Source organism: Callorhinus ursinus, unplaced genomic scaffold (genome assembly GCF_003265705.2).
Source record: "Callorhinus ursinus isolate GAN/ISIS: 27379988/994484 unplaced genomic scaffold, GSC_fseal_2.0 scaffold4, whole genome shotgun sequence".
Lineage (NCBI taxonomy): Eukaryota > Metazoa > Chordata > Mammalia > Carnivora > Otariidae > Callorhinus > Callorhinus ursinus.
In genome coordinates this window covers 81,203,719-81,217,243 of record NW_027397066.1, presented here as the reverse complement: position 1 = coordinate 81,217,243, position 13,525 = coordinate 81,203,719, and the positions used below count along the sequence as shown (strand labels likewise).

Sequence of the window (13,525 nt, the reverse complement as noted above, 5' to 3'; positions counted from 1 at the left end):
GATTGAAAAACCTAACATTGTTAAAATGTCAGTACTACCCAAAGAAAACTACAGATTCAACACAATCACTATTAAAATCCCAAAGACTTATTTTGCAGAAATTCAAAAAATCATCCTAAAATTCACACAGAATCTAAAGGGTCCCCAAACAGCCAAAACAATTATTTTTAAAAAGAACAAACTTAGAAGACTGACACTTTTTGATCTCAAACATACTACAAAGCTACAATAATTAAAAGAGTATGGTACTGCCATAAAGATAAATATATAGACTACCAGAATAGAATGGAGTCTAGAAATAAACCCTCATATATATAGTCAAATGACCTTAGCAGAGTGCCAAGACCACTCAATAAGGAAAGGACAGTCCCTTCAATAAATGGTGTTAGGAAAACTAGATATCCACAAGCAAAAGACTGAAGTTAGACCTTTATCTTATACCATGCACAAAAATAAATTCAAAATGGGTTAAAGACCTAAACATAAGCCCCAAAACCATAAAACATAGGGAAAAAACTTCATGACATTAGATAAAATGATTTCTTGGATGTGACACTAAAAAGAACAGGTAACAAAAGAAAAAATAAAGTGAGACTACATCAAACTTAAATTAAGACTTTTTTTTTAGGATTTTTATTTATTTATTTGAGAGAGAGAGAGAGAGAGCATAAGCAGGGGGAAGGGTAGAGGGAGAGAGAGAAGCAGGCTCCCCTCTGAGCAGAGAGCCCAACTCTGGGCTCAATCCCAGGACCCCGGAATCATGACCTAAGCCAAAGGGAGACACTTAACTGACTAAGCCACCCAGGTGCTCCAAACATTAAGACTTTTGTTCATCAAAGGACACAACTTACGTGAAAAGGCAACCTATGTACCATACATACAGACAGTGGAATACTCGGCAGCCTTAAAATGGTTAAGAAATCCTGTCATATGCTACACTATGGATGAACCTTGAGGACATTATGTTAAGTGAAATAAGCCAGTTGCAGGGGTGCCTGGGTGGCTCAGTCAGTTAAGCCTCTGGCTCAGGTCATGATCCCAGGGTCCTGGGATCAAGCCCAGAGTTGGGCTCTCTGCTCAGCAAGAAGCCTGCTTCTCCCTCTCCCTGCCGCTCTCCCCGCCCCGCCCCCTGGGTGACTCAATCAGCTGAATGACTGCCTTCAGCTCAGGTCAGGAGCCCCTGCTCAGCAGGGAGCCTGCTTCTCTCTCTTCTGCCTCCTTCCCCCCCCCCCCGCCCCCCGCCTTGTGTTCTCTCTGTCAAATGAATGGAAGGAAGGAAGGGAGGAAGGGAGGAAGGAAAGCTAGCCAGCCACAAAAGGACAAATACTATATGATTCCACAATATGAGGTATCTAAAATAGTCAAACTCAGATACAGAAAGTAGAATGGTGGTCATCAGGCTGGGAGAAGGGAGCAAAGGAGAATTCTTGTTTAATGGGTTTCAGTTCTACAAAATGAAAAATTTCGGGAGATCTGTTCCACAACAACGTAAATATGTAAATATACTTAATACTGAAACTGTACACTTAAACGCTTAAAAATGGTTATGGTGCTAAAGTTTATATGTTCTTTTACCACAATAAAAAGACACACTTGAAACAAAAAGTTAAGTTTAAAACTGTATAGCTGTATATAAGAGCAATGACCTCATTTTCGTTTTGAAAAAATAAAAACAGCTAACATTTGAGTGCATACTATATGCCAAGCTCTGATTTACCCACTTACTATGTATTAATGCTGTTAATCATACAACAACTCTAAGGTCAGCAATGCTATTACCAACCCATTTTACAGATGAGAAAACTGAGACACAGGTTACTGAGCATGTCAAAAAACACAAAGCCAGGGTTTTTTTGTTTTGGTGTGTTTTTTTTTTTAAGTTTATTTATTTATTTATTTGAGAGAGAGAGAGCACAAACGGGGGGTTGGGAGGAGCAGAGGGAGAGAGAGCAGACTCCCCACTGAGCAGGGAACCCAATGTGGGGCTCAATTCCAGGACCCCGAGATCATGACCTGAACGGAAGGCAAATGCTTAACTGTCTGAGCCACCCAGGTGCCCCTAAAGATTTATTTGAGAGACAGAACACATATACATGCACACGTGCAGGGGCAGGGTGGGGGATGACAGACAGAAAAAGAGGGAGAGAGAGAATCCTCAAGCAGATTTCCCACTGAGCGCAGAGCCCACTGTGGGACTTGATCCCAGGATCCTGGGATCATGACCTGAGCCAAAATCCAGAGTTGGCCACTTAACCAAGTGGGCCACCCAGGCAACCCCCAAAGCCAGGTTTTAAATGCAGGCCCTCTTGAGACACTATCCACGTTCTTAACCTCTATGCAATACATATAAAAAAGTCTGGAAAGATAATAAACCAAACTATTAACATTCTCTTAAATTCTCTCTGATTGTGATGGAGTTTTCACTTCATACGCTTCCATTAAATTTATGAAAAGATTATGTACTGCTTTTTATAATGAAAAGCAAAAGGAAATATTGACATTTTCAAAAAGTATACTTAATGAAATAGCAAGGTCTCTATCCCTACTAACAATGACTTTATTTACTTGTATCTCTGGACTCAGACTCTCCACTACAGTAAAGCTACTCTATTTGCTATAACACGCTTTGTCTGCTTTCTTCTCTACTTCCATAAGCTATCTATCCTTCCCCTGAAATATCCTCTCCTATACTCTAATGCACACCTTCTGATTTACCTTTTCACTTTTATTTTTGTAATTGATCAAAACCCAGTTCTTAACTCGCCTCCTTCAGGAGGCCTTCCTGTCCTTACCTATACCATTTTTCACCTATTTAATATGCTAAAAAACTGCCCTATAGAGGTTTTATTTGTGTCCCTCATAGAGCCATCAGCAAAGTTCCTTGAAGATGTTACTACTCCTTCTCCTACAGGCAAGGACACTCCAGGGGCATGAAATATACTTAGCACCGACATCTAGATTTCCAAAGACTTTCCTACCAGAAACAAAAGCTCCTTAAAGACAGGACTGACTCCAGATCTGGGACAGGGAAATTACAAGGTAAATCTGATTTGTCTTGCGCCATAAGGCCAGGATGCAATCAGAGACTAATGCAGGAGAGTCAAAAGGATATAGAAGCCACTCTGAAAGTGTTATCACTGACTGAAACTGAGACAACCTGAACATCAAAAAGAATAAGGATTGTAACTTATTTTAAGGTTTAATGAAGGAAGGGGCACCTGGGTGGCTCGGTCAGGTAAATACCTGACTCTTGATTTTGGCTGGGGTTGTGATCTCAGGGTCATGAGATGGAGCCCCACTTCCAGCTCCCTGTTGGGCATGGACTTCTGGTTGGGATTCTCTCTCCCTCTCCCTCTGTCCCTCCCTACGGCGCTTCCACATTCTCTTTCTCTCTTGGGGTGGGGGAATGAAGGGAAAAAAATCCAAAGGTCCCTGTACTGAAAAATGAGGAAACGAAACAAACATTTGTGATCACTGAAAGTAACCAATATATTACCATTACATGTCTGTTGAGTACCTAAAGTACCATCTTTAGGTAGAACATAGTTTATTAACCAGTTGATGAGGAAGAACTTCCTTAGAGGGAAAAAGAAAAAATCAGCCAGTAAACGACAGAATGGGGTTAGAAGGGGAATCACTATTTGCAACCCCTATTGAAATAATCATCAGGCAAGGATCATCATGGACACTAAAACCACTTGGAGAAAGATCATTGAAGAAAAGCATATTCTCACCGTGCCAGAGTATCCCCCACAGATTACACAGTCATTGCAAAGTGAAAAATGTATGTTTACAATGGTAATCTGGCAGCAACCTCTTTAACCAAATGATCAAATTTAGGACTGGGACAACCAGGCATTCTGTGTCCCCTAATGTGATACACTACAAGGTACACAGCATCACCTATGAGTCTTTTCAAGTGAATCTTGACAGATCCTAGTTACGCCTTTGGACCTAATGTCTGACTGAAGGAAAATACAGGGGAAAAAAGAACTTAAAGACACTGTGAGGAAATAAGGAGATAATCAAGAATATGTGACGTTCTGCAAGACACCTGACTAGTCTCTTTAAAAAGTCAGCATCAGGAAATAAAGATGAGAGGACTCTTCTAAATTAAAAGACACTGAGAGACATGACAACCCTATTTGTGAGCTCTGATAAGATCTTAATTCCAAAAAATAACAAAAAGCAAAAAATACAACTATTAAAGATGCCTAGGGGATAACTGAGAAATCTGAATGGGACTGACTGTTAGATGATGTTAGGGAATTCTTGTCAATTTTCTTAAATGTAATCATGGCATTGTAATTAAGAAAGAAGAATGTCCTTGTCATTCAAAGAGGCATGCTGAATATTTAACGGGTGTGGTGTCATGTTGTCTGTGACTTCCTCTCAAATGTTTCACAAATACACAAATGCAATCCACACACAAGCAGACACAAATAAAGCAAACAGGGCAAAATATTAATTTACGTGATGAGTATATGGCAATTAGTTATAAATATTCTTTAAACTTTTCCATACGTTTGAAATTTTTCACAATAAAAAGTTAGGGAAATTTAATAAAGTTGTAAAATAAGTAAGGGGAAAACTAATTCCTTGTCTCTTTCACTTAGCATCTCCTTGTAATTTATCTTTTTCTTAATTAAAGCATACTTCACATATTAGTTTCAGGTGCACAACATCCTGATTCAATCACTTACCTTTTTTATTTTTTTTCACTTATCTTTTTTTAATGTACTTCCTGTCTGTACAAATAACCTTAAGTCCCTTGAGGACAGTTAAATTATTACAGGTTTACAAATATACAAATAGCCCAATGGATGTTGTTATTCATAAGTAACACAAAAGACCAGTTTGATAAAAACCAAAATGTCTGTTAATTTCAATTCCTAGCTAGGATATGGAACAATATAAAGCTTTTGATGATAGGAGTATAAGTACAATCACATTGGAAAACAATTTGGCACCATCAAAATAAAGCTTAACACATACATATCCTGACTCAAGAATTTTTCTGACGGGTATATACATACCCAGGAGAAACTTTTGCACACGGGCATCAGGAGTTAGGTATAAGAATATTTAAAGCAGCACTGTTTACAAGAACAAAAACCTGGAACAACCCAAATTTCCATTAACAAAGAAATGAATAAACTATGATACATGTGTTCACTGGAATACCATAGAACAATGAAAATGAACGAACTAGAGCTACACACATGAATGAATCTCAAGAACATAATGTTAAACAAAGAAAGCAAGTTGCATAAGAATACTAGCAGTGATTTCATTTATAAAAATTTCAAAAACATCAAAAGTAAACAATGCATTATCTAAGGAATCAAACATATGGAAAAGCAAATGAATGATAAACACAAAATTCAGGATAAGTAGTTCCTCTTGTGTGATGAACACACTGAAGCCTCTGGTTTTACTACTAATGTTCTTTTTAAGAACTTAGGTGCTAAGTATATAGGCATTTACTGTATCATATTTTTTTAGATTCTATTAATGATTTACTATTATTCAAAATCTAATTTTTGTAGATTCTATTAATGATTTACTATTACTCAAAATCTAGTAACTGAGTAAAAAAAAGATAATAACTGACTTTAAAGTACATAAAACCTCAATTCAAAAACAATACTAAATTATTCAAATAACTGCACTTACATTTCTCTGCATTTATTTAGTAGTGAACAATGCGAAGTTGTCAGTATTCAAATAGTCAAACCTATCAGTAGTACTAATTTGCAAAATAATGAGGAATAAAATAAATCCCCCCAACCAAAAAGCCATGCCCCATTTGAGGAAAAAAACAAAAGCCATGCCATATCTAATGGCACTTACAGTTACCTATTTTACTGAATGATTTAAGCTCAAAGCTTGATGAATAAGACAAAGTAGCCTTCAGAATCCAATACAAAAGGTTGCCCTTTTGCACCTTTTATCAAGGTAGAATCATTAAATAGAGGTTCATAGTATGGAGAAGTCTCTGTTGCCTCTTACTTTATGATGATAAGGAAATTGCTAACGTCACAATTTCATTTATCTTTTATACCCTAACCAATAGAGGCCTGAGCCCATGACCCAAATAAATGCCACAGCAGCAGACCCCAGCTGACAGGGTTTTCAGGAATGCTTTCCAACAGACATGGCACAGCTCTAATGTATCAGGAAGAAGTCCCTACTGAACCTTGCAATAAAACAGAGAAGTTACTGGAGACAAAAACAGGAGAGAACTTGTTTTTAAAGTGAAAACACTTTACTATGAGATCTACCCTCTTAAATTTAAATGTCAAATATAATTTCCCTTGTTGTAGGTACAATGTTAAATAGTGGATGTCTAGAGCCTATTCATCTTGTGGGACTCAAACTTTAAGCCTGTTGATTAGTAGCTCCCCATTTCTCCCTCCTCCCAGGCTGTGGCAGCCACCATTATATTCTTCGATTCTATGAATTTGACTATTTTAGATACCTCACGTAAGTAGAATCATGCAGTGTCTTTCTGTAACCGGCTTATTCCAGGCAGCACCATGTGGCATACTGCAGAATTTCCTTCTTTTTTGAGGCTGTGTTGTATTCCAGTGTGTATATATACCACATTTTGTTTATCCATTCACCCATCCATGGGACATTCTGGTTGTTTCCACAACTTAGCCACTGTGAACAGTGCTATAAGAAGAGAACTTATTTGCAATGTAAAATTCGAGGGAACTTTCACAGGGTTCTTCTACTAGGTTCAACTACAGCTGCCAAACACATTGAGAAAAGAAGACCTAGCTTACAGAGTATATTGAATTGCTCTTTATTCAAAGCCAGACACAAGACTGACACCAATCAAAGAAATCGAAATAAAAAGACAAAATTGTTGAGCTAGGAGTACTACCTGCCCAAGCATGAGTAAGCAAATGCCTAATGTTAAAACAGTGAGATAAGGAGAGGTTTGGGATCAAGCAGCAAGGGTAATTATATTTATACTCCATTACATTAAACTTTACTATGCAGAGATTCACGGTGGTTGCTCTATAGAGTACGCCTGCCTATACTGCATCTACTAAGTGGGTTTGCTATTAATATCAGGGACAATTCCTCATTAGTACAGGAGTTACCACACTATTTCTTCTCTCTTCTAACATCTAGAGCTAAGTATGTGCTTAGCTATGTGCTTATGTGTGTTATGTCAACCCTACCAAATTTACCAAGACGAAACTAAAAATTTTGTATGCTGGGACGCCTGGGTGGCTCAGTCGTTAAGCATCTGCCTTCAGCTCAGGTCATGATTCCAGGGTCCTGGAATCAAGTCCCATATCGGGCTCCTTGCTCAGCGGGGAACCTGCTTCTCCCTCTCCCTACCACTCGCCCTGCTTGTGCTCTCTCTCTGACAAATAAATAAAATCTTTAAAAAAAATAAAAATAAAAATTTTGTATGCCAAACCTGAAAAAGATTCACCACCCCCCAAAAAATTACTAAAACTTCTACCTACAAACTGTATGAACAATATAAGATCACACTTACTTCCAACTCAAAAAAAAAAAAAATGAGTTAAAAGACTTGTTCAATTTTTGATTACCTACCAACCAAACGATGCTTGCTTTTTACAAGTTCTACTGGAATAGAAATATAACTCAGGCCAAAACCCCAGCATAACTGTTTATAATAATTTAAGCATGTCAATAAAAGGATATCTCCTCTGACCACCACAGTGTCCTCAAACCAACAATGGTCTTTATAAGATCAATGAGCTTTCTAAGAAGCTATGACAGTTGTACCCAATCACCTAACTTACAGCAGTACCTAGGGATGGTGTGAGATAATGAGGGGAATTTAAAGATAATCCCTATAAATACAAACTATAATATGGTAATATCTCCATCAGTGATGAGTTCCAGAAACACCCTGCATTATTAGGAACTTTGTTACGGAAGGACAAAGAGTTTCAGAGGACACGGTCACATTTCAAAGATGCTGTATGTTGGAAGGGCAATTCCTTCCTCAGTTTCCGGCTGCAACCCCCAAGATGCCCAGCTACTCACTTTCTTCCTAGAGACCCAATTCATCACCTTACCTTGCCACTGCTTCTTTGAAAGAATCTACTGCAAGAATTTATTCAAAATTTTCATAAACAGATGGAAGCAGGAATGGGTGTGGGGGGAGACAGGCAAAATGGGTGAAGGAGAGCGGGAGATACAGACTTCCAGTTTTGGAATGAGTAGGTCACAGGAACAAAAGGCACAGCATAGGACATATAGTCAGTGATATTGTAATAGTGCTGTGTGGTGACAGATGGTAGCTGCACTTGTAGTGAGCAGAGCCTAAGGTAGAGAGATCTTGAATCTCTATGTTGTACACCTGAGACTAATGTAACATTGTGTGTCAACTATACTCAAACTAAAAAACTTAAAAAAATGATGAAAAAGTTCTAAATACTGTGAGAATTACTAAAATGTGACAGAGATACAAAGTAAGCAAATGCTATTAGAAAAATAAGAGACTTGCTTGACACAGGATTGTCACAAACCTTCAATTTGTAAAAAACACAGCATGTAAAGCACAATAAAATGGGTGTATATATATGCGTGTGTGCATATACACATACAGGTATACCTATATATACATCCATTTCTATCTTTTCTTTAATTTCTCTCAGCAATGATATGTATTTTTTAGTGTAGAGATCTTTCATTGCTTTCATTAGATTTTTCCTAGTTGTTTGATTTCCTTGGGTGAGTGCTCGCTTCGGCAGCACATATACTAAAACTGGAATGATTTCCTTGAGTGCTACTGTAAGTAACATCTTTTATAATTTCATTTTTCAATAGCTATTATGGACAAACAAAAATTGTTTTTGTAATAAAAACAAAAATAAAATTTTCATAAACAAATGATACTTCTCCCTCAACACTGTTAAACCTTCCTTATAACTGGGGCACCTGGGTGGCTCAGTCGGTTAAGTGTCTGCCTTCAGCTCAGGTCATGATCCCTGGGTCCTGGGATGGAGTTCCGTGTCAGGCTCCCTGCTCAGCCGGAGCCTGCTTCTCCCTCTGCCTGCCATTCCCCCTGCTTGTGTGTGCGTGCTCTCTCATGCGCTCTCTGACAAATAAATAAATAAATAAAATCTTAAAAAAAAAAACAAAACCTTTCTTACAACTAAGTATAATAGTATTTATTAGACATGAGGCCACATGCATAATAAAACCACTGAACACTGTGCTAAATATTTTGCATGCTCTTATTCACCTTCCCCTCAACTCCATGAAGAGGATACACCATTAGCCCTCTACTACAAATTTTTTTTTTTTTTTTTTGAGATTCTGCTATACTTTATTACTACAAATTTAAGAGAGAACTTGGCCAAGAACCTGGTAGCAAAGATTTAACCCCAGGTCAGACTATAAACCCAGTCTCCTTCCATTCATACTATATTCTTTTAAGTTTTTATATTTTATAAATGGTTACAAATCACTCAGGTCCTTCTCAGCTGATCCTTTAAGTACAAACAAGATAGCACCTGCCCTGGGCTATTTACTAAGGGCTTGAATGCTCTTTGCTTTCCTTCTCAGGCCTGTCACCTCTTTTCTTAAGTTAAGAAACTGAGTGCCTACAGTGTACAAGGTAGAGAAAATGAAAATATGTAAAGCACAGCCTCCATCCTCAAAATATTCTTACAGACTCCTAGGAACTAGGTGTAAACTACTATACTATTAAAACTAGTAAACTATTGGGGCGCCTGGGTGGCTCAGTTGGTTAAGCAACTGCCTTCGGCTCCGGTCATGATCCCAGGGTCCTGGGATCGAGTCCCGCATCGGGCTCCCTGCTCCGCGGAGAGCCTGCTTCTCCCTCTCCCGCTCCCCCTGCTTGTGTTCCCTCTCTCGCTGTCTCTCTCTGTCAATTAAATAAATAAAATCTTAAAAAAAAAAAATAAAATAAAATAAAACTAGTAAACTATTAAATAAGAATGGACACTTCTATAAGGAAATACCATCAAACATCAGAAAACCTCAATTTTCAAGTAAAAGGGATTTTATTCATATAAAGAACCAAAATTTTACTTAAAATTAGACATCTTAGAGGCACCTGGCTGGCTTAGTTAGAAAAGCATGCGACTCTTGATCTCAGGGTTGTGAGTTCGAGCCCCACATTAGATGCAGAGATTACTTAAAAAAAAAAAAAAAGCTTAAAAAATAAATTAAGCATCTTAGATAAAAATAATTTTTACCTTAAGCATAAAACACAGCATAATACTAAAAAGACAACACTGAGAGGCGCCTGGGTGGCTCAGTCGGTTGGGCATCTGACTCTTCATTTTGGCTCTGGTGGTGATTTCAGGGTCCTGAGATTGGCCCAGGCGATAGGCTCCCCACTCAGTGGGGAGTCTGCTTGAGATTCTCTCCCTCTCCCTTAACACCCCCCAACTAGCATGTGCTCTCTCTCTCAAATATTTTTTTAAATGTTAAAAAAAAAGACCTAACATTGATTAGTTTTACTAATGTGCAAAGTGTTTTACATACACTTAGTATTTAGTATTCACCAAAACCCTGTACTATCAATGGCCCCAATTTAAAAGGATGTAACATAAAACAGACATTTGCCCAAAATCACACAGCTAGTAAATGATGGAGTCATGATTCAAATGCAGCGCGTACCTCTATTCAGCCTTGTGATACATTTATCACTGATTCAAACATTGAGTGCCCACCTACTGCATGCATAGCATTGTGTTGAGAAATGAGAAGGCAGTGAACAAGATAGCTTATTCATGAACCTCGCCTTCTGATTTAAAAAACAAATAAGAAAATAAATGAGATAATTACAGATTGTATAAAATATTCTAAAGGAAATCAAGAAGGTGTTGTTAGGAAGTAACTGGGGAAGGCTTACCTCTGTTATGGCCACTTATAGTTTTGTTCTCAGATTGTTCCCCCATAAGCTGGCCAGACAGCCAGGCGGGGGACCAGAGAAGCAGGCAGACAGAAGACAGACCACTCCTAGTGAAGATGATCAGAGCAGTGGCAAGGAGAAGCCCTAGTGTCATGTTTTCACGAATGTGTTGGCATTTTTCCACAAATCCTAAGGAGACAATGTTCTTTCTCACGGGAGAGGTGAGGCTGCAGCTAGCATTCCTCCTCTCTGCAACCCCAGAGAATATCACCTCTGCCTGATGAATATGGTTTCACAGTAGCTTTTCAAAATCTCAACAGGTAAATGTCTGTACATATTAACTCATTTAGCATTACAAAATGCAACCTAATTTTAAACTCAACGTAAACCACATTATTCCACTCACGGTACACAATTTCCAAAAGCAAATTATTGGGTTTTTTGTTTTAAATCCAGGTCCCACACATGCTTCAACAAATTAAATTTTGAAAATTACTTCAAAGAAACAAAAAGACTCATACCAGGTTTAGCACGCTGAGTAGTCCCAATGCTATTTTTAGAAAGAGCAACACTTCTCATGTGCAACTTTTTCCAAATGATACTAACAAGGTCAAGGGTCATATCTTATCTAAAAACAAGACCTATACAAATAGCTAGGATCTCTTATACTGCCTTATGTACAAGTGCTGTGACCTGAAGGATTTATTTGTATTTTACATACGTCTTTATGTTTACATACTTTATATTTAAAATATTCATATTACTTATATATACTATTCTTATGTATTTGTTTTCATTCCATTCATTTATATTTTTCATATGGCAGTGTTGCATTGTACTGACAGCCTTAAAAAAAAAAAAAATGCTTCACGTTTTACCAGCATTTCACATTCACTGGATAATTTGAGCTCCAGAACAACCTTGTGAAATATGTAAGAGTATCATCTTCCCCTCTGCACAGTGGTAGGACTGGAGCTCAGAAAGGTTAGGTAACTTTTGGCTAGTTCAAGATTGCACAGTACTTGGCAAAGGCAGGGCCCTGACCAGGCCTTCAGATTCTTTGTTCATGCTCTTCTCCCCACAGGACGCTACTAATTTAATACCTGAACTTTCATGTGTCTCTCTCTTCAACAAACCTGGACTGTAACTAAGAGCCCTACCACTGCTGCCCTGCCAATACACTGAGCGTCCAAATGCAACCGGAACACTAGTACTTTTCAGTAAACATAAACACGAGCACACGTTTCAGCCAGGACCCCATTCAGTGTTGGGTTTGCTCCACTGCACAAAACTTACTAAAATACACCCCGGCCTTAAAGCATGACCCTTAATGGAACTGACTTTTTCACTCAGTGGGAAATTCTGTAAATGAAGACGGTGACTCATAGCGCTAACTTATGGTTCTCGAAATTAATAATTTTGAATGCCAAAGCAAAAGAATGAATTACAGATCCCTATCCATCCCCAAGCCCAAAAGTTGCTTAAGTGTCAAAGCGCGGTAGTAAAACACGGGAGAGGTGAGGCTGCAGCTAGCATTCCTCCTCTCTGCAACCCCAGGCAACCCACTCCTCAAAAACCCAGCGGGTCTCTTTCCCGACCCCCAATGCCGCCGGGACCAGAGTGACTGACTACCCAGCCCCGCAACCCCCCGCGACCACGACCAGAGTCCTGCCGGGAGCTGCGGCTGTGGGGACACGCATGGCTGAGGGAACACGCACGGCTGAGGCTGCCCCCCCCCCCCGGGCCGTCCCCAGCTGTCTCCGGTAGCCCACACACCTGGCAGCCCCAGCAAGGGCAGAGGATGCGCGGCGGGAACCCGCCCCTAAACGCGGCGCCGTAGGACCGCCGGGCCACCCGGGACAAGTCCGCTTCCGCCCCCAGCCCGCATGGCCGCTGGAAGACGCGCCCGCGTCGGAGGGGCCCAGGATCCCCGGAGGCGGGAGGGGGCGACGGCGCTGCGGCTAGGGGGAGGAGGAAGCACGGTCGGCCCGGGGGTGGAAGAGGAGGAGCGTGTCCCGACCGGCCGCGAGGGCAGGCGGAGAGGGGAGGAAGTCCGTCGGCAGCGGCAGCGCCGCGGGGGAGCGGGCGTCTACCTGGGAGCAGAAGTACGAGCCTTGGATGCCCAGCTTGATGCAGGTGGGACACTGGAGCTTGGCCTCGCTGCTGCAGCCGTCCGTCTCGCACACCCGCGTCTCCACGGCCGCCATGCTGCCTGGCTGCTGGAGGAGCGCCTCACCGAGGAAGAGGAGGAGGAGGAGGAGGAGGAGGGGGAGGAGGTGGTGGTGGAGGAGGAGGAGGAGGAGGAGGGAGGGCAGAGGAGGGGACAGAGGCCGAGCCGGGGGAGGAGCTCGGCCCGCGGGGCCTGGGCGCGGAAGCAGGAGAAGCGCCGGGCCGGCCCAGACTACGCTGCGCGCCCCGCCCCCGCCCCGCGCGCGCAACTGGCGCCCCGCCCCGCGGCGTTCGCCCCGCCCCTGCCCGCGGCCCCTGCCCGCGGCCCCCGCCTCCCGGCGCCAGGCGCGCACGTGGGGGCTGCGAGGGAACCTGGCGGAGACCTCCACCAGTTCCGCGCCGTCTCACGTCTGTCCCAGGCGAGCACGACCTCCTGGCGGCGGGCGGAGAAGGCCAGGTGCGGCCGGCAGG

At 41.2% G+C, this 13,525-nt stretch overlaps 1 protein-coding gene across 2 annotated transcripts in view; it reads right to left on the bottom strand.

Moving 5' to 3' along the window:
- Positions 1–13,287, bottom strand: part of METAP1 (methionyl aminopeptidase 1) — a 65,976-nt gene extending 52,689 nt beyond the window's left edge. For both annotated transcript variants that reach the window (XM_025873491.2, XM_025873492.2), the window contains exon 1: positions 12,979–13,287. In XM_025873491.2, the coding sequence (XP_025729276.1) occupies positions 12,979–13,092 (114 nt within the window). In that variant the 5' untranslated portion in view covers positions 13,093–13,287. The remainder of the gene's footprint in view (positions 1–12,978) is intronic.
- Between the last annotated feature and the right edge of the window lie 238 nt (positions 13,288–13,525).